Source organism: Dromiciops gliroides, chromosome 6 (assembly GCF_019393635.1).
Source record: "Dromiciops gliroides isolate mDroGli1 chromosome 6, mDroGli1.pri, whole genome shotgun sequence".
Classification (NCBI taxonomy): domain Eukaryota; kingdom Metazoa; phylum Chordata; class Mammalia; order Microbiotheria; family Microbiotheriidae; genus Dromiciops; species Dromiciops gliroides.
Window position 1 is genome coordinate 20,151,504 of NC_057866.1, and position 21,971 is coordinate 20,173,474.

At 35.5% G+C, this 21,971-nt stretch overlaps 1 protein-coding gene across 2 annotated transcripts; it reads right to left on the reverse strand.

The window, feature by feature from the left end:
* Nucleotides 1–18,550: 18,550 nt before the first annotated feature.
* Nucleotides 18,551–21,567, reverse strand: LOC122731697 (olfactory receptor 5D13-like). 2 transcript variants are annotated; one of them, XM_043971963.1, is made up of 2 exons: nucleotides 21,550–21,567; nucleotides 18,551–19,477 (listed from the first exon to the last, which is right to left on the reverse strand). In XM_043971963.1, the coding sequence occupies exons 1-2, from the start codon at nucleotides 21,565–21,567 to the stop codon at nucleotides 18,551–18,553; spliced, it is 945 nt and encodes a 314-aa protein (XP_043827898.1). The 2 variants fall into 2 exon arrangements, with proteins under 2 accessions (XP_043827898.1, XP_043827897.1); XM_043971962.1 differs by lacking the exon at nucleotides 21,550–21,567 and having other exon boundaries at nucleotides 18,551–19,495.
* Between the last annotated feature and the right edge of the window lie 404 nt (nucleotides 21,568–21,971).

Here is a 21,971-nt window from a genome sequence, read left to right on the forward strand (position 1 = left end):
AGGTCTATCAGACATATAGTTGAATGATATACAAGAGGCAATTAATGGTGGGGGACTGGAGATCAGACAAAATGGAAGGGTTAGATTTCTATATCTTAGAATCATCTGCATAGAGATTACCATTGGAATCTAACTAGATCACCAAGAAGCAACATAGGACCTTTGCTCATGTAATATAAGAATCTACTGAGTGACTTATTAATAATGAACTATAGCCTACATCTCCTCTGTTTGTCCTGTCAAATGTCACTGACAATGACACAGAAATTATATATCTACCATTTTTCCCAGTACCAGGAATGTAGTTTCTCTGGGTCAGGTACTTTCAATTCATCCAAACAAGACGTGCTGTTTTTTCAATTTTTTTTTTCTAATCTTTAAATTTGAGGGGGGGATTACAATTTTCTTTAAACATTTTTATCCTTTGCTTTTCTGGTGTGCTTTGTGGAAAGAACCAAAGGAAAATTTTGCCTTGATAGCATCTTGTAATGCAGCCCAAACATCAGTGTTACTATCTTTCATGGGGCCCTTTCTTTTCCACAGTAAAACTAATCATAAAAATTTAAAAATGCCTTTTATCTCCCTTAACATTCATCACATCTTATTGCCTTATTACCTTTAAAATTACTGATATCATTTATAAATGATCATTCCTCATTCATCCCTCCATTTTTCATTCCCTCCATTTCTCCTTCTCCTTCTTTTCTTCCTTCTTTCATTCCTTTCTTCCATTTTTCTTTCTTCCAAAAAAGTTAAAAAGCTGCATCTTTTTCACACAATGAAGTTGTGATGTCTTTACAAAATGACTATACTAATAACTGTTGAATATTAAAATATAGTTTTGTATCTGCCTGTCTCCTATAAACAGATCAGAAAAATAATGTTTAATCTCTCCTACAAAATTAATAAACAGATCAAAGAAATTACATCTTATAATATCTCTTACAAAATGAATCAGATCAGAGAAAATGATACCTATCCTCCTTTGAAATATATCAGAGACAGACAGACAAACACAATGTCAATTTAATATTTTTTCCCAAGAAGAAAGACAGCACAACATGATAATATGGAGACTCCCCTCTTAAGAGAAAAGCTCAGGGGACTCCCCTGTTCTGAGTGTATATTTGGTTTTAATCCACTGATTACAGGGTGTTGTCAGTTTCAACATGATACAGAAATCAATCCAAAAGCAAAAAGCAGTTTAACAATTTCAGTTATAACAAGTATGGAGGGAATACAGAAGCATCATGATAAGATTACAGGATTCCAAAAGTGGGTTTGGCAAGGATAAGGATCCCCAGATGTTACCATAATATAGCGTCTTACTACATGAGGGAAAAGAAGTCACTAGGTAGGGTCTTTTATCTGCTAGCTATCTGGGTTCAGGTTTGGGGTTCAGTTGAAGGACATTTTACTCCTATTGATCCTATTAATTCAGGGTTTCATAAAAATTGTTTGTGGATAATAAGATACCTCCATCAAATCCAGGTGATCCATATATTCATCTTAACATGACTATTTAATATTCCTTTTTTTCCATATACATTAGAAGAACACCTAAAAACCTTAATTATCTTGCCTTGTCTGGAAAGCTCTTGTGGCAACTGTCTTTGAAAACCATTGTGTTAAGTTGCATAATTGTGACACTTGTTTCCCTTACTACTTAGTTATTTGATGGGAGCAACTACAACAATGGAAATGAAAACAATTATTAACTTAGGAAAACTATTAAAACCAATTATTAAGAACTATTTAAAAATGCAGCTTTAGAACTAAATTTCACAGTAGTCTATGAAATTATTAATAACAGACATCATAGGAGATTCAGTGTTCTCTCCTTTCAAAATCCTTGGATTTTCAATTCTTATGGCTAAACAAACTGTGGTAGATGATGGTGATGGAATATTATTGTGCCGTAAGAAATGACAGGCAAGATGACTTCATAAAGGCCTGCAATGACATGTATGAAATTATGTCTAGTGAGCTGAGCAGAACCAGGAGAACATTGTACACACTTGAATATTCTCAACAATACAATGATTCAAAAAACTATTGATGAAACATACTATTCCTCTCCAAAGTAAGAAGTGATATTGATAGAGCAGACTGAAGAATGTTATTTTTCACTCTCATTTTTTCTTTTAATCAAGTTTTCTTGTATAAAATGACAAATATGGTAATGTTTTACATACTGAAGAATGTTATTTTTCACTTTCATTTTTTTCTTTTAATTGAGTTTTCTTGTATAAAATGACAAATGTGGTAATGTTTTACAGGATCATAAGTGTACAATACATATCTGAATGTTTGCTGCCTCAGGGAGGGAGGAGGTGAGGGAAGGAAATGGGATAAAAATTGGGACCCAAAACTATAAATAAATATGTTTATTACCAAAACAATTTCTTTTTTCTCTCACAGGATCAAAAGGTATACAGTTCTCCTTCAAAATAAGACAACATTTGTGAGAAAATAATTATTAGTAATGACTTTCTGGGGGGGGGCATATCATTTTCAGTCCTTCTCTTCCATTCACCTCAGAAATTTCAATTCTTGAGGAAGTTCTAAACTTGTTTTAGAACCAGTCTAAGGTTACTATGGAGATGGAAATCTATTCTTTTGTCTAGCTTAATTGAGCTGATAGGATTAAACCATACCTAGATAATGGACTTTGCCTTGAACAATTTAGGCAAGTCTTTTCCTCAGTTCCCCCTTATGTCACCACGTAGAGCTCATTTTAATTTGGACTACCCTTGAGTCATGTCAGCCAATGAAATTGAATGATACTAACCAATTAGCTTTGATCAATGTATAAAGACCCACCTCTATCAAAAAAAGTATAAAAAGCCTTGACCACTGGAGGGTCACAATCTTGGCTTCCTGAACTCATTCCCCGGGCTCTGAATGCTGGCTCCTCATGTAAGCTATCCTCTTAGGACAGTGTAGGTATTATATGGCTTCTGGATTATCTTAGAGACCACATACTGTCTCTCTGAGAGACAACATGGTTCCTCTGGGGCCTTTCTCCTGCTTGTGCTAACTGCCACATGGTCAATCCTTCACTGGTATATTTGATATATAGATATATATTTATATATCTATAATAAATGCTTACTGACAAAACAGGTTCAATAGCCATTAACATGCAAGTAGTATTTAGTAAATACAGTTTAGCCACAAATAATTTAAAAACACAAATTGAATCTCTTCATCTTGATCAGATCTATCCAACCTTGCAAATAATTTAATCTAGGGTGAACAACCTTACTGTGTTCTCTTCAAACTTGGGTGGAGATGAATCTTTTTGTCTAGATAGGAAGGCCTTTTTCTCCTGGGAGGGTTTACTCAGGGGACCCATTGAAAAGGGCATGCATTAATTGAATCCATAGCTCAAGGCTGGGGCTGGTCTGGTATACTCCTTCATTTTAATGTAGCCTACCTCAGAATTAAGTTAACTAATTAGATTTGATTGCTCTTAACTGGCTAGATTTTATTTCAATCTGATGGACTGCTTACTGTTAGAGGGGTAAATAAACTGTCAGTCCACCACTATTGCTTTTGTCTTTGGTCAAAGATGGCCAAAGACCATCCTGATAACCTACTAGCCTTATGGATTAAATGATTAAATTGCATAGAGTCCATGTCTCTATTTCTAATTGTCACTATAGGTATATTTGTACAATTTGTCTGTTTTAAAATATTTTTAAGTGTTTAACAATTTTAACTTAAGTTAGTGACATGAAATGGAAGAGAGAATTATCCTAGATTGAAATAAGAGGCCACATGTCCTAATAGAAAGAGGTAATAGTTTCATAATTTTTAGCTTAAATCAGATTATATCTGCAGTATTGCTTTAAATTCTGGATACCACATTTAAGAGCATATTTTGACAAGATGGATCAACTTGAGAAGAATATCACTGAGATAGTGTGGTGACGACAATATGTACTATACAAAGAGTATAAGAGTTGAAGTATAATTAAATGTTAATTCTATATGAGAATTTCTAGAGAAACCATATTAGTTATTATATTCATGGATTTTCTTGGGTCATATACATTCAGTTTGCTCAGTTTTGTTCTAGAGAACAGGAGAACAATAATGGGAGAGAGAAAAGAAGAACATCTAGAAACAAAAAATTCAAACACAGTCAAGCCGCACTATATTGAGAGGTTTCCAAGATAAAAGAATAGAAGACTTGAAATATTATATTCCTAAAGGCAAAGGAACTAGTATTATAACCAAGGATAACCTAACCAGCAAAACAACCTAATATTTCAGGGGGAAATGGATGTTTAATGAAATAGAGTACTTTCAACTATTCCTAATGAAAAAACAGAGCTGAATAGAACATTTGACATTCAAAGACAAGACTCAAGAGGAGCATAAAAAGGTAAACATGAAAGAGTAATAATAAGAGATTCAATAACATTAAACTGCTTACATTTCTGTATGGGATGATGATATATGTAACTTATGAGAACTTTATCATTATTAGAGCAGTTAAAAGGAGCTTACGTAGACAGAGGGCATGGGTGAGAGTCAATTATGTTGGAAGAACTTAAAGTATAAAGGGAAAAGAAGGGGTAATGGAAAGGAAAAATGTGCCAGTACTGTGGAAAACAAGGACATTCATTGAGAGAATGTAGAACTAGAAAGCAAGAACTTAGTCAGGCAGTACCTGAGGGTCTTGAAAATTTTTTTCAGGAGAAACCAGGATAATTATGGAAACTTTTACCTGAGAGGAAACAACGAAGGCAATTACAGGCCATCTTAAAAGCAGAATCAAATCATTCCCCAATTGAGAAATGGTCAAAGGATATGAATAGGCAGTTTTCTGATGAAGAAATCAAAGCGATCTTTTTCCATATGAAAAAATGCTCTAAATCACTAGTGATTAGAGAGTTGCAAATTAAAACAACTCTGAGGCACCACCTGACACCTATCATATTGGCTTATGTGACAAAAAAGGAAAATAGTGTTTGAGAAGCTGTGGGAAATTTGGAACATTAATGCATTGTTGGTGGAGCTGTGAACTGATCCAACCATTCTGGAGAGAAATTTGGAATTATGCCCAAAGGGCTATAAAGCTGTACATACCCTTTGACACAGCAATTCCACTTTTGGGTCTTTTTCCCAAAGAGATCATAAAAACGGGAAAAGGACCCACATGTTCAAAAATATTTATAGCTGCTCTTTTTGTGGTGGCAAGGCATTGGATATTGAGGAGACACCCATCAATTGGGGAGTGGCTGAACAAGGTGTGGTATATGAATGAAATGAAATTCTATTGTGCTGTAAGAAACAATGAGCAGGAGGAGTTTGGAGAAATCTGGAATGACTTGCATGAACTGATGATGAGTGAGATGAGCAGAACCAGAAGAACAATATACACAGTATCATCAACATTATGTGTTGATCAACTGTGATAGACTAGATTCTTCTCACCAATGCAATGGTACAAGAAAGTTCCAAAGGACTCATGATGGAAAAGGCTCTCCAAATCCAGAAAAAAAAAAGGAACTGTGGAATATAGATGCTCATTGGACCATACTATTTCTTTTGTTTTTGGTGTTGTTTTTCTTTTTTGAGGTTTTTCCTTTTTGCTCTGATTCTTTTCTTATAACATGACTAATGCAGAAATATGTTTAATGTTATTGTATATATATATATATATATATATTATATATATATAAAATCTGATATATATATATCAATATATATCAGATTATCTGCTGTTTAGGGGAGGGGGGAGGGAGGGGAGGGAGGGAGAAAAATTTGAAATTGGAAATCTTATCTAAACAAATATTGAAAACTAAAATAAATCATATAGATCATTTCAGGGAGATACATACAGAATCAAAATAGATATAGATCTTTTCAGGGGGATACAGAGAGGTGGAGTCAAAATAGATATAGGCCTTTTCAGAGTGAAATAAAGGAGCAAAATGAGAAGTCATAGACCCTCTTAAAGGGGTACAGATCAGAAAGATATACAGAACTAAAGGTGTAGGGGAGGAGAATGGACAGTAGCATCTGAAGACTTTACTTTTCCAGATCTTGTGATTCACTGGAGTTGCTGGTGTGGCCTCTAGGGTTTGTGCCTGTTTTTCTGTCTGTCAATCTTTCAATTAACATGCCTTCATAGTAAAAGCTTATGGAGGGCATCCTTTAGCATATATACCCTTTGAGTATCTACAAATTGATTATATCACAATGCCTTAGGCGGGACATTGTAAATTTTGTCTTGTTATAGTTGATCAACTCACTCAGTGGGTGGAGGCATTTCCCAGCCCCAGAGCCACAGTTGCCTTTATTTTTTTTGCTAAAACTCTCCTTAAAGATATTGTTCCTCACTTTGGCCTACCAGCCTGCAATGATTCTAACAAAAGCACATATTTTACTGATTCTGTTCTATCCCAAATCTAATTTCTTGGGAGTAACACCAAAATTCCCTGCCACCCACAAAATTCAGGCCAAGTTGAATATATGAATAAAGAACTTAAGAGCATGATTGGCAAATTATGTACTGAAACCCATTTAAAATGGCCTGAGGTTCTACCCTAAGCATTATTCTATCTACACAGTAGGCCAAGAGGAGAATCCCATATATCTCCTTATGAGATCCTTTTTGCTCCCCCTTCTATCCAAGCCAAAACTTTTTCCCTGGTTTATACATCACTGGTGGGAGGTGATACTTCTGTTGCCTCCTATATACAGGAATTACAAACTAGGCTACATGAACTCCACGAGGCAGGAATTGCTGTACAAGCTGGTCCTTTAGATTTTTCCTTGCATAATTTAAGAACTGGAGACAAAGTATATGTAGAGAATTCAGCAGACCAGAGGGACCCAGCCTGCTTGTGAGCGACCTTTTCAGGTATTATTGACAAGTTCTACTGCTATTAAAATTGGAGAAAAAAAATCTTGGATTCATTGTTCTCACATAAAGCCTGCACCACTTATAGGTAAAGACATTTCAAATAAAACTCACCCAGCTGCTAAAGAGCAAAGAAACTGAACAGAGCCAGAGGTAATAGTCAGTTCCAATTTGCAAACCCTGTCACTCAATTTCAAGCCCTGGGACTCAAACAGCATAAGATGTCAGGAAATGGAAATTGTCTTTTTAGAACCCTTAGAGACCAGTTAGGAGGTCATTCAAGAAACCCTATCAAACACAGACAAGAAACTACTAATTATTTGCTCAGTCATAAAAAAGACTTTGAACCTTTTAGAGGGAACTATATTCCCTTTGAAGAATATGTTGCTGATTTGAACAAAAAGCTAGTATGTGGGCTGACATCAATGTGATTGTAACCTTTGCAAAACATAACCAACTGAATGTAATCATTCATCAGTTGAATAAACCCCTATGGCAAATTTGTGGTATAGATAAAGCCAATGCTAAAAAACTCCATATTTTCTACCATAAAGAACCTTATGACAGCATTGGGAGAATCTATGATAATTCAGAAGCCCCTGCCACTTTGGCATGCAGAGAATTGGGGAACCAGTTAAAAATGTGGTGTACCCCAAACACTAGCAATATAAGCTCTTACCTTCAACAAGCTTTTCCTTCTACAGAAAAAGAACTTCTGTACTAAGAGGACATGGCTCTGCCTTCTGGCCTACCTAAACCTTCCCCTATTCCTGTCTTTCCCCCTAATTAAACCTTGTGCCCTACAGACTTTTTTTTTTTGAAAAGCATTGGAAAGGCCTGGAATTCACCACATACTTAAGTTTCCCCATGAACACAAAAGAGTACTTAGCAAACCTCTTGATTTTTTGTTTTTCTTTTTGACTTTTGTTTCTTCTGTTTTCTTTTTAACTAAATTTTGTAAACTGAATGAATTTCAAAGATATTTTAAGTATATGCCATTCAATTCTGATGACTTCAAGAATCTATTGCCTTGACTCAACTAAGGATAATGCAACCATTACAACTAAGGATATAGGTGGGGCAATTGGGCCTCAGAAGCTGAAGCTCTCACAATATTTTTTTTGAAAGACCCATGGGATTATGTTAAAAAAAGGGTTATTGAACCTTATTGCTTGGTTTGTAAGGCAATCAATGAACATATTAAGTTTTACTGATTGAGTTTTTATTTCTTTTTGATAAATTGATTATCACTTCAAATATTTGTTATTATCATTATACTAGATAGAGAATTCATGTACAAGATAATGTGGTTTACTTGCTTACTGAAGATTCTGTAATAATGTTTAATATTATCATCCATTTACATTTATATGTCATTGTGACTGTATATTCTGGGTATGGTTTGGAATTACTGTATAAATTACAAGTATATCCTAAGTTATGCAGCATGACACACATTTTTACCATCATATTGTCTTTGGTGAAATTAATATGAGATTTATGAATTATGGAAACTAACCATTTCAGAGACTAATTACTCTTATACTGAGCTTGATGGAGATGGTTCAACCCCACAATGCAGTCCCTGGAGAGAATATATGTACAACAGGAGAAGAGACAGGTACACATGAACTGTCCTGATGAAGGCTGAAAGATCAGCCAAATAAAATCAGGAAGTCCATAGTTTCCTTATGATAGTGGCTATGTAGACCACAATTGCTGGACATGGTCCAGTTTCTTCCTCTATCCCTCCAAAAATGTCCTGGTGTCATGGAAGCTCCAATACATGCACCTGATTTAACTTAACTTGCCTTTTTTCACTCAGTCTGGCGCATTCCTCAGAATCCATCTGCCTAAGTCCTAGCGCAATTACTGGATGTCTACTGAACAACGAGATGTGGTATGGTAAACCTTTCCACAACATGTTCAGGTATCATCATGGACACATTACTAAATTTGGCCTTGATACAGACACATGGTGGCAAAAAGTGTTATTAATATCATAACTGTATAAACTCTGTATTGCATATGGGTATTAGTATCCTCCAAAGGGGGAATATAATATGCTGTATTTATCAAGTTTAAATTTGTTCAACATGAGTTATATTTTGAAGAACTCTCACTGTTTAATTTGATCACTGACAATGCTATACTAAAGATTGGTGAAAATCCAGCAGTTGTACAGCTAAAGAAGTAAAAATATCTAGAGACAACCAGAATCCAGAATCCAGACAAGAACCCAGACTCCCTGATGACATCTTAACATTCAAAGAAGACAAGATTTCAAGGACTTTAAACAAATATTTTTTTTTCCTTCTGTTACTATATACATCATCTGTAATATGTATTTTCTGCAGAGGCCCTCCCTCTGTAGATATTGTCAAAGCACAAGTCCATGAGGGTCTGCCCCTCTGAAAGAAAAATTTCCCTTTCTCCCTTTCCTATATTGTCATTAGCATATTGCTTATTAGCATAGGTTATGATATTTCATTATTGTTTTACTGTTTCATCAAGGAAACACCCCGCATTTCTTAAAGAAAAAAGTGGGGTATGTGATAAAATAATGGAATTTGGCAGATGCCTCGGGGTCCCATCTGATTGATTTAGTATTGTTTGAATTGGGTGAGAATGAGAAACTAAGTACCTACTTGGAAATGATTGGAGACCACACCTGGCCAGCCCTGAGTGACATGTACTACTGACTTCACTAGGGGGCCTCCCTTTTAGGGGAGGGAGAGAAAAAGTAGAAAAAGGGAACACCCACTCAGAGAAGCTCTCTTTCATTTTGGTGAACTTCGAGAGTGGACCAGAGAGGGACTACACAGCTGACTCCCATTGAAACTACAGACCCCAGGTGGTGAGTTATTAGAAGCAAGGCCAGATCTTCGAGTTAGCTGAGCTGGAAGCTAGTTTGGGGTTTGTGTCAGTCTTTCCTAGATTCAGGCAGCTTATCCATTTTTCTCTTCCCCAATTTCCTTGTCGCTGGTTTTATTAACTTCACCTTTGTTGCAAATTTTATGCCCATTAATAAAACCTGATTTGTTGTGGAAAAGAGGCTGTTAATCTCCTTTCTCATTATCCTGGGAGAAATAACTAAAAAAGGCAGTTTGAAAGGGAGGAAACTTTGGACCTAGAGGTCTCTCATTATTTCCTGAACCCCAATATTATGGTGAGCCACCCAATTAACTCTCCCCATAATAAATTTGGCCCCTCCTACACACACACACACACACACACACACACACACACACACACATATACATATACATATACACTTTATTTCATAAACTATGTACAAATTTCCCCTAATTTTTCTTTTATTGCTTTCTTTTTGATCTTGGCTATATTTGTTTTATTTGTACAAAAACTTTTAATTTAATGTAATTGGAATTCTCCATTATACACCTAACTTTGCACTCCTTTTCTTGTTTACTTATAAATTATTAGTCTATCTGTATGTATATAACTTTCAGGTAGTTTGACAATGCTTATAGTGTCTCTCCTTGTTCTTTTCCCCCATATCAGTTGTTTTTTCTAATGAGCTGTTTCATATTCTTTTCTATATTTTCTAAATTTATTATTTCATGGTATCTTATACTGTCAATCAATTGAACTTGCCCAATTCTAGATTTGAAGGAGTTATTTTCTTTCTTTTTTTTTCCCAGGGCAATGGGGATTAAGTGACTTGCCCAGGGTCACACAGCTAGCAAATGGCAAGTGTTTGAGGCCGGATTTGAACTCAGGTCCTCCGGAATCCAGGGCCAGTGCTTTATCCACTGTGCCACCTAGCTGCCCTGCTCAGTTATCTTCTTTCTTAAGATTTTAGATCTCAGGAACCAAGATAGCAGTGGAAAAGCAGTGACTTTCCTGAGTTCTCCCCAAGACCCTTCCAAATACCTTCAAATAATGCCACAAGACAATTTCTGGAGCAGCAAAAGCCACAAAAAACAGGGTGAAATAATTTTCCAGCCAAAGACAACTTAAAAGGTTGGCAGGAGAGGCCTTTTTTACTAGAGTGAGAGTAGAGTTTAGACCAGCACAGGCCATGCCAGCACATATCCAACCCCATCATAGACCCAGGTCCAGCCACACCAATCCAGGTACAAGCCTTGGGAGCTTCTGAATCAGCTGTAACAGCAACTGCCTCTGGAACTCAGCCCACAGTTGGTAGGCAGGTCTAACAGGTGGTCAGAGAGTAATTACAGGGGTCTCTTTAATAGCACTGAGGAAGAATTCTGTGTTTTGCCCATACCCTGATCCAGGTCACAGTTTTGGGTGGCAGTCCCAGGATGGAGAAGAGCACAAGCACAGATGAGCTTGCAGCAAAATAGGAGTAGAATTCTGTTCACAGTTCCAGGGCAAAAAAGCAGGCCTGTGGTTGCTTGCACACCAGAGCACAGGCCAAAAGAGTAGGAAACATACCTCTCCTTAAATCATAACACCTTGAAAGAAGTAAGGACTTACAAATTACTAGAAGAGTCTCAGAGAATAGCTGTTCAAAGCCCCTGAAGCTTGGGAGTGTACCCTCCACCCTGGAAGCAGTGTCCCACTTTAACAAAGAGTAACAAGTCGAGAAAAAGGCTGGAAAAATGAGTAAACAGAGAAAAAATGCTGACTCTGGAAACTTTGCATGGTGACAAGGAAGATCAAAATACACACTCAGAAGAAGATAAAATTCAAATTCAAAACTCCTATGTCCAAATCTTATAAGAAAATAAGAATTGGTCTCAGGACATAGAAGCACTCAATAAGTACTGTGATAATCAAGTAAGGGGGGCAGCTAGGTGGCTCGGTGGATAAAGCACCAGCCTTGGGTTCAGGAGGACATGAGTTCAAATCCAGTTTCAGAAACTTGACCTGTGTGACCTTAAACAAGTCACTTAACCCTCATTGCCCTGCCTCCCCCCAAAAATCGAATAAGAGAGATGGATGAAAAAGTGGAAAGAGAAATGAGAGTAAAACAAGAAAACTATGAAAAAAAGTCACCAGCTTGGTAAAGAAGACAAAAAAATACTGAAGAAAATAATACCTTAAAAAAACAGACTATAACAAATGGTAAAAGAGGTTTGAAAAAAAGCCAATGAGGAAAAAGAATGCCTTGAAAAGCTGATTGGCCAAATGGAAAAGGAGGCACAAAAGCTCTCTTAAGAAACTAATTCTTTTAAATTAGGATTGAGTAAATGGAAGCTAATGACTTTATGAGAAATCAAGAAAAAATAAAACAAAACCAAAAGAATATAAAAAAATAGAAGGCAATGTGAAATATCTCATTGAAAAAAAAAAAAGCTGACTTGGAAAATAGATCCAGGAGAGACAATTTGAAAATTAGTGGACTACCTGACTGAAAGTCATGATCGAAAAAGGAGCCTAGACATCATCTTCCAAGAAATTGTTAGGGAAAATTGCCCTGATATTCTAGAACCAGAAGGTAAAATAGAAATGGAAAGAATCCACCCAAAGCATGTCTCTCAACTTCCTAATCACCATATATATATATATATATATATATATATATATTTACACACACAGTTTCTGGTTAATTTAATCATTTTATTAATAATAACAGCAGATTATTAATAAAAGCATGGTCAGACATGAATGCATACATGTCCAAATGTATGCATGTATATGTGCACACACATCAACACACATTCATAAAGATACACATGCACAGAGATGTATACACACATGCATGCAAAATGCATAAATGCATGCATACATGCATGCATATATAAGATGGAGAGAGATTAAGAAGTATATATGTGTACACATATATACACACATTTATAATATACATATACATAAATATATGTGGATGTATATGTGTGTATATGTATGTATGTATATATGCATGCTTTTGCTCTTCATTCATTTCTGTCATGAACAACACGTGGCCAATAGAGGGTGGCACTAGTAGTGTTAAAACTTTATATATGGGGCAGCTAGATGGCACAGTGGATAGAGCACCGGCCCTGGAGTCAGGAGTACCTGAGTTCAAATCCGGCCTCAGACACTTAACACTTACTAGCTGTGTGACCCTGGGCAAGTCACTTAACCCCAATTGCCTCACTAAAAAAAAAAAAAAAAAAAAACTTTATATATATTTTTATATATTTATATGTGTTTTTATGTGTGTGTGTGTGTGTGTGTGTGTGTAAGGGACAGAGGAAGAGGGAGAGAAAAAGAGACAGATGCAGAGACACAGAGACAGAGATTGAGAAGTACATAGATAGAGCCCTCTTTCTGTTTGCCTGTCTCTGTCTCTCTGTGTGTCTCTATCTCCCTGTATGTTTCTATCTTTGAATGACTATGCCTCTCTATCTCTGTCTCTCTATATCTTACCATTTTTGGCCTCTGTCTCTCTGTATTTCTCCCTGTTTTTTTGGGGGGACGTAGAATTTCATGTTTATAAAGATCTCCTTTTAATGAAAATACTCCCAATACAAAATAGTCACTCTTCTACAACTTAGAGGCTTTCAGAGATTTTGGGGGTCACCAAGAAGTTAATCTCTGGATCCCTCAGCCAGCAAAAAATTTAGGAAGAAAATATTTTGGTGTCCAGTAGTTTTCTGACAGCTTTCATCATGTCTTTGTTCTTTAGACTGTATATTGGAAAATTTCAATATAGAAATGACCACTGTGTAAAATCCAAACAAACCAAAACAAACAAAATAAATAAAAAACAAAAATCACTTTGACTATGAGCCATAAGTTTTTAGAACTGGGGACACAATAGTGAACGAGAAAAATTTCATAGAAGATGGAGATTACAGGCAGGTATGAGGCACAGAATTAGAAGGCCTTATAGCTCCCACTGGCTAACTGCATTTCTATGATGGTGAAAAAATTAAAATATAGGAGATGAGGTTAGTTATGAAGATGCTCAAGACATTAAAATTAGCATTGATGAAAAGTACCATTCAAATAAAGTATTTATCTGAACAGGAGACAGAGAGAATGACAGAATACTCATAATTAAATTATTAATAATAGTGGAACACAGAAGGCTTGTGTTTGCTCTCTCTCTCTTCCACCTGGGACTCACATGAGCCACGAGCTGGTGTGCATTCTCTCTCTCTCTCTCTCTCTCTCTCTCTCTCTCTCTCTCTCTCTCTCTCTCTCTCTCTCCCCTGAGCTCTGCTTAGAGCAACGTGCTCTGTTTCTTGCCTAGCTTCTTCCTGATAATCACTTACTATTTCTCTTACCCAAGAACTGGATCTCCAAAGTCCCCTTCCCTCTTCTCCCCTCTCCCCCTGCTGCTGGGACTCCAGGCTTTGTGGACATGTGGTCAAATTAACAATAAATGCTTGCTGCCAAAACTGGTGCAATAACTTCTACTTTATAAGTACCAATATATTAGAAACACCAGTTAAATTCCCCAATAATTAAGAGCAGAGAAAGACTCCCCCCTAATATTTCAAATGACATGCCAAATTCTATATCCCACATTTTCCCCTCCACTGTAAAATATTTTTCTTGATGGTTTTGTGTTATATTATTTGCACTATACCTTTACTCAATTTACCTTTCTTCCCATGCATTCCTCTCTTTCCCCTTATTTTTATTTTTTAAAAATATCATGCATTCATATTCAACTCATAGGTGTGGTTTTGGTCTGTATAAACTCTTTTTTAACTGCCCTAATAATGAGAAAGTTCTTAGGAGTTACAAGTATCATCTTGTAATGAGGAATTCATTCAGATAGGAATGTAAACAGTTTAAACTTATTCTATTTTCTGTTGACATTTTCATGTTTCCCTTGAGTCTTATTCTTGAAAGCCACCTTTTCTATTCATCTCTGGTCTTTTCATCAAGAATGCCTCAAAATCCTCTAAGTCATTGAATGTCCATTTTTATCCCTGAATGAATATATTCAGTTTTGCTAGGTAGGTGATTCTTGGTTGTAATACTAGCTCCTTTACCTTCCATAATATCATATTCCAAGTCATCTAATTTTTTTAATGTAGAAGCTGCTAAATCTTGTGTTATCTTAACTGTGGCTCTAAGATACTTGAATTCTTTCTTTCTAGCTGCTTTCAAAATTTTCTCCTTGACCTAGGAGCTCTAAGATTTGTCTATAATATTTGTGGAAATTTTCATTTTGGGATCCCTTTCAGGAGAAAATTGGATTTTTTCAATTTCTATTTTACCCTCTGGTTAGAGAATATGAGGGCAGTTTTCCTTGATAATTTCTTGAAAGATCATGTCTAGACTCTTTTTTTGATCATGGCTTCCAAGTAGTCCAATAAGAATTATTTTCTTCAGTCAGCTTTTGTATCTCCTTTTCCATTCGGCCAATTGTGCTTTTCAAGACATTTTATTCTCATTGACTTTTTGTTCCTCTTTTAATGTTGGCCTAGTCTGTTTTTTATGGTGTTATTTTCTTCCATTTTGTGTGCTTGCATATGTGTGGATGTATGTACATGCTTTACCAAGATATTGACTCCTTTTTTCATAATTTTCTTGCATTACTCTCCTTTCTTTTTCCAATTTAACCTCTCCATCTCTTACTTGGTTCTTGAATTCCTTTTTGATCCCTTCCATGGCCTGTGACCAATTCATATATTTTTTGGAGGCTTTGGATGTAGGACCTTTGGCTTTATCTTCTTCTTCTGTGTGTGTTTGTATGTGTGTGTGTGTTTGTGTGTGTGTATGTGTGAGAGAGAGAGCGTGTGTTTTGATCTCCCTTGTTATAATGTTAACTTTCTATGGTGAGATTTTTAAAAAATTGTTTACTCATTTTCTCTGCATATTTCTTGATTTTTATCTCTTTGCTAAAGTGGGGCTCTACTTCCAGTGTGTAGGGATCACTGTCTTAAAATTCAGGGTTCTTTTTTTCTGTGTCTGTTTTCATAAATACTTTTAAGTAATTGTAAGTTTTCAGTTCTTCCAAGTTGGTACGATCTAAGGAAAAGTGTGTTTACTCCTCTTTTTGTCTTTTTCTCTGGTCTGTGAGCAACCATAAGCACTCTTTTCTGTGCTGACACTGTGATGACTGGGTGTTTAAAAATTCTTATATATAGTAAATTAGTGCTCTGTGAAAGAATGTCTAACAGAATGTTAAATTAGTTACAGTCATACCTTGGCATGCATCAGTTTCAAAACTTGTCAATTTTGGTATTCAAAGAATTTTGACAAGAAAAAAAAAATTCTTCTCCACTTTTTTGCTTGGCACTCGTCACATTTGCTAGAGCCTGTATGAGTCAATATGGTTCCCTGAATCTATTATCTTCAGAAGAAACAAAGACTGACATGTTATTTTCACACTAGCTCACACTCAGAGTAGAACCCCAAATTTTTTGCTGCATACTTTATTGTTTTTTTTCCTTTTAGACTTACTTTTTTGTCCTTACAAACCATCATGAGTTCAAATAAGGTTAGTGATACCACTCAGCAGAAAAGAAAATTAGTGAGAAAAACAATAAAACAGAAAAAACAGCTAATAGCTAAGTGTGAGCATAGTAGTAGCAAGTCTGACCCTGCTGCCAAGTGCTAGAGTCCTAAAACAATCTCTATGAAAGTGAAAAATAAGGAAGCTATTAAAGGAAAAAGTCTTGCTAGAGGTATGAAGACTGTGATTTAGCAAAGGTCACACACATTGGAAGAAGTATAGAAATTGGACATTTGCATTAATGAAACACAGTGGGTGATTATATTTCTGAGGCAATAATCTGTGAGGATTTTATTTACTTATGTCTGTCTGGTTTTAAGGTTTGGGATCTAAAATAACTCCATCAATTTATAAATTGCAAAGTAAAATGTGAAATTTCTGGAGTTCAGAAATGGATTGTTTCAATTTATAGTGCTCCTTATGAGAAAATTAGCTCAGCACTCATTTTTTTTGTCACCCATCATGCCTTCTGGAACCAATGAATGATGGTTACCAAGGTACCAGGGTATTCTCAACTCTCTTCCCCTTACATGATGAAAAAAATGTTGCTATTTCTATAGCTGCCTCCAAATCAGGAACCCTGTGTTTTATTACTTGGGCTTTGGATATCTTCTGAATTTATTCATTTCCTATTGTAAATGTTAATGTTGACTGGTATTGAACATGTATTAATTGCTTGAAAAATTTGTTTTTGTTGTTTTGTTTTGGGGAAATGAGGGTTAAGTGACTTGCCCAGGGTCACACAGCTAGTAGTGTCAAGTTTCTGAGGTCGGATTTGAAGTCAGGTCCTCCAGCATCCAGGGCTGGTGTTTTAGCCACCTCACCACCTAGCTGCACCCAATTGCTTTACAATTAATATTATCACAGAATCATGGTCACCATCCTGGGGAATCAGCACTCATCTTGACTTTTCTCTTGCCACTGGACTTTGTTGAATTTGGAGGAAAAACTGAAGTTATCAAATTTGCAGTTCTACTATAGATAGACTTGCATGAAATAATTAAAAGCTAAATGAGAACAAAAACAAAACCCAACATTGTATACAGATAAAGCAGTATACTTTTAAGAAAAAACCTTTCAGCAACTAAGTCATTTTGCCAATTATAAATATCAAATTAGTTACAAAAGACATATCAAGGAAGATGTAATCTGCATCCAGATAATGAAGAGATAAATAGAAGTATGTATAGAATGGTTTAGGGCAGCTATGTGGTACAGTGGATAAAACTCTGGCCCTGGATTCAGGACAACCTGAGTTCAGATCAGTCATACACTTGACACTTACTACATGTGTGACTTGGGCAAGTCACTTAACCTTAATTGCCCCCCAAAAAAAATGAAATAAAAAAATTAAACCATACACACAACACAATACACACACACACACACACACACACACACACATAGGTGGGGGGGGAGAGGAAACAGAAACAAAAAATAAACTTACATGATAATTTTAGTATGTATTTAAAAGGAAAAACAAGTTGTACCTTCAAAGATTTGTAGTTTCATTTGCAATCATTTTTTTTATTATGATATATTGTATAAATTATTGTTGTATTGGATTAATTAAATATAAAATAAAAATTTAAATATATTGGAATTGAATTTCTAAGATAGAATTGCTTATTTTGGAAGAGGAGAGAGCCAGGAATCTGCCTCCAAACTACAAATGAGTCAATCTACCAGGACTTATTAAGCCTTTTACTTCATTATAAGAACACTACTAAGCATTTTGTAGAACTTAACTTGGCTTTAAAAGAATTTTATTAAACCATCGAGTTGCTCCAAAAGTCAGTGGCTATAATTTTCATCCAAGACTGAATATGGTAACTCATTAAGATTGTTTTTTTTTCTGGGAGGTCTCTAAAAACCACCTGATATACTCACTATCTCATACCTTATATTTTTATTGCAGTGAAATAGTGGAAATGGGAAGATTGAAAAGAAAAAAAAACAGTCATAAAATCTTGTAGAATTAGTAAATTTATTTTTGTAATAATTTGTCAAGGAGATTTAATGAAAGGTTCTGAAGTTGATGCTACATTGTGGAGTATACTGTAATGATTTTTTGTCAATTATTTTTTTTTCTCATTTCACACATTCTTGTTTCATTTACCTAAAAGTTTCCTAAGTATCTTTTAGATAATTGTAGAAACTGAAGAAACGATCCACCAGAGAAGGAAGGAATTGAATGAGACTCAGAGAATTAAGTAAATATCACCATAAATTCCATCAGAACAGTTCAGGCAATAGTCATAGAACCCATATAAATAATCTCATTGAGAAATCATTTTGAAATCCATGAATTTCCTAAAGGTTTCCTTCACATCTTTGTTCCTTAGGCTGTATATTAAGGGATTTAGCATAGGAATCACCACAATATAAAAAACAGATCCCACTTTAACTACAAGCCATGAATTTTTGGAATTGGGAATACAATAGAGAAAGAGGATGGTCCCATAGAAGATGGTAACAGCTGTCAAATGGGAGGCACAAGTGGAGAAAGCTTTATATCTCCCCCTAGCCGAATGCATTTTGAGGATAGTAATAAAAATCAAAAGATAGGAAGTGAGGATAATGATGAGAGTGCAAAATACACTGAGATTTGCAAAGATAAAAAGCATTATCTCACTGAAGTGCTTATCAGAGCAGGAAGCAGAGAGGAAAACAGAATATTCACATACAAAATTATTAATAACTTTGGACTCACAAAATGATAATACAAGAAGTGAGTAGGTGAGTACAATAGAAGAAATTAAGCCCCATGAATATGCCATAGTCACTAGCAGAGCACAGAGTTTTGGGGACATTGAACCTGTATAGAGCAATGGATAACATATAGCAACAAAGCGGTCATATGCCATCACTGCCAACATAACCATCTCTGTCGTCACACAGATGATACCAAAGGAAAACTGTGTGATACAGGCCTTGATGGCAATGCTTCTGTCTTCTACAACTAAGTTTTCTAGTAATATTGGCATAACTATAGTGGAATAACAGAAATCCACAAAGGACAAGTGCTTGAGGAAAAAGTACATGGGGGTGTGGAGTTTAGGATTGATCTTGATGATTACAATCATGCCCACATTCTCCAGCACACTGACTACATAGATGGTGAGGAAGAGTAGAAAGAGGGGTACCTGGAGCTCTGGATATTCAGAGAATCCTAAGAGGATGAACACGATGGCAGTACTCTGATTCTTGTCATTGCTCGGCATGATTCCTGTTTTTGAGATTTAGAAATCTATCATGAGAAATAAAACATAAGTGAAATCGAAGATCAGAAGATGAGGGGAGTATAAATTAGATCATTATTTTTATCATAATTATTATGGAAATAGTAGGTTTAGTTTCAAAGTTAGCAATTTCTCTCAAGTCATATACATTTGGGTTAAGAGAAAATCAAGGACTATGAAAGAAGCCAAAGAATTAGATTTGAGAATGATCTGAATATATGGATGACTTAAATTCACAGAATCTAGTATAACTTGTATTTTAACAAACATCCATTAAAGAAAAAACATAGCTCATTTAGAATCCTCAAGTGAAGGAGAACACACTAAATACCAAGGCAGCCTATTCCCTTCCTTCATAACTGAAAATATAAGGACACTGGTGGTTCATCTGCCCAACCCTCCCCCCCAACCACCACCACCACACACACACTTTGGGTATTTTCAGTATGTCATTAATATCTATTTGAGATAGTTCAGGTCCCTGGAACCCACACAATAAGTTTCAGCTCTGTTTCACGTGTGTGTGTATGTATATGTGTACATATGTATGTATATCCATTTGCATATGTGTATTTATATATGTATGATGTACTTTTATGTTTCTAATGTAGTTGTAAAGACCATAATGGATAATATTTTTAAAGTGCTTAAGACAATACTTAGCATTTAGTGATATATTAATGTTAGTTATTACTTGTTTAAATGGCTTTAATCTAAATACTGTGCTTTAATGACTGGGTAGTCATCAATCATCACTCCACCTATTTTGTCCAAATTTTATAACAAGAACAACGACAACTAACATCTACGTAGTACTTCCCAGGTATTGTGATAAGTGCTTTATAATTATTATTTAAATGATTCTCAAAATAATCTGGAGAGGTAAGTTCTATCATTATCCCAATTTTGCAGATCTGGAAAGTGGTACAAAATAGGTAAAATTGGCTTGCTGAATGTTAGACAGCTTGTGTCTGAGGTTGGATTTGAACTCAGGGCTCCCTGACTACAGGACCAGATCCCTATCCACTGCATTGTAAAATATGAGGTTGGACTAGAAAAAAATTCAAATTTTTCTTCTGGGTCTGACATTATATAGTCAGTATTGTAAGGTCATTTCCAAATCTATACATTAAAATCTTATGCCCCGTCCCATTCTTTGTAAATAGGATGAAAAAACAACCCAGATAAAAAGAGAATGTCCCAAATAGTTGAATCATGTATCCAAACTACTGAAGTTTTTCTTTATAACTTTTGGCTCTAATGGAAAGAAAGCCATCCGGAAGCTATAGAGAAGAATTAGAGATAGCCTAAAGTGGGGGTATTTTAGGCATTTGATGCATTATTTTTCTTGCCAGGGAGTACTTCTATCTATCCTTTTAAAGAATGCCACCATGTAGTACTTGTCTTCCAAAAAGGACAACAATTGAAAATCTCTCTCTCTTTCTCTCTCTCTCTCCCTCCCTCCCTCCCTCCTGTGCATCTATATATCTCTATCTATCTATCTATCTATCTATCTATCTATCTATCTATCTATCTATCATCATCTATCTAAGAAATCAGATAAATCAAAGGTGGTGGAGGAAGAGTTCTGTGACAGTTAAGTTAGTCATGATCAGGGTATGTGTGTTCGGAATTTGTCATGTATGAATGAATGGGTGTTAGCACTTCCTTTTAGACTTCTCTTTTCTATAAAAGCCTAATGGAAGAACATTCCCCAATTCCATGAATATCCAGGAACAATGGCACTGAGAGAATATGCTGCTTGACAATGGAAAATTCTAAACTGATTTATCCAGATATATGGCTTATTCTGATTTCATTTTTCATCCAGAAATAAAAAACTTTTCAATTTTCCAGTCCAGCCTCTACCACTTCAAACTATTTCCACATGTAGGTTCCATTCCCTCTTCAACTATCCCCACTATTTCTTCATTAAGTGTATAACATTTAGCTTCTATTTTGCATTGTTTTCACCTCTCAACCAAAGTTGAGGATATTTTTCCTTAATTGTTATCTCTTTGTTGTAATGCTTTTGCCATTAATTGATATTTCATAAATTCTGATGAACTGTCTTTTTCTTCTTTTTCAAACATTTGCATGATCTCCTGACCCTTTATAAAGGACATCAAATGTCTCTTCTGTCACAACCTATCTGTCCTCATGTCCTTTTAAATGTCTTCACCAAATTTTTATATGTATGATCAGTCAATACATTGATTTGGTAGGAGAGATTCCTCATTGCAGTGTAAGAGCTATTTATAACATAAAATTAGAGAGTTACCTGAGGCTTCTGGTCCTTTTTCAGTCATTTCTGACTGTTCCTGAGCTAATTTGGGGTTTGCTTGGCTAAGAAACTGGAATATTTTACTATTTCACTCTACAGTTTATTTTACAATATAGGGACAAGAGCAAATAGGGCTTAGTGACTTGTCCAGGGTCATCAGAACTGAGAAATGTT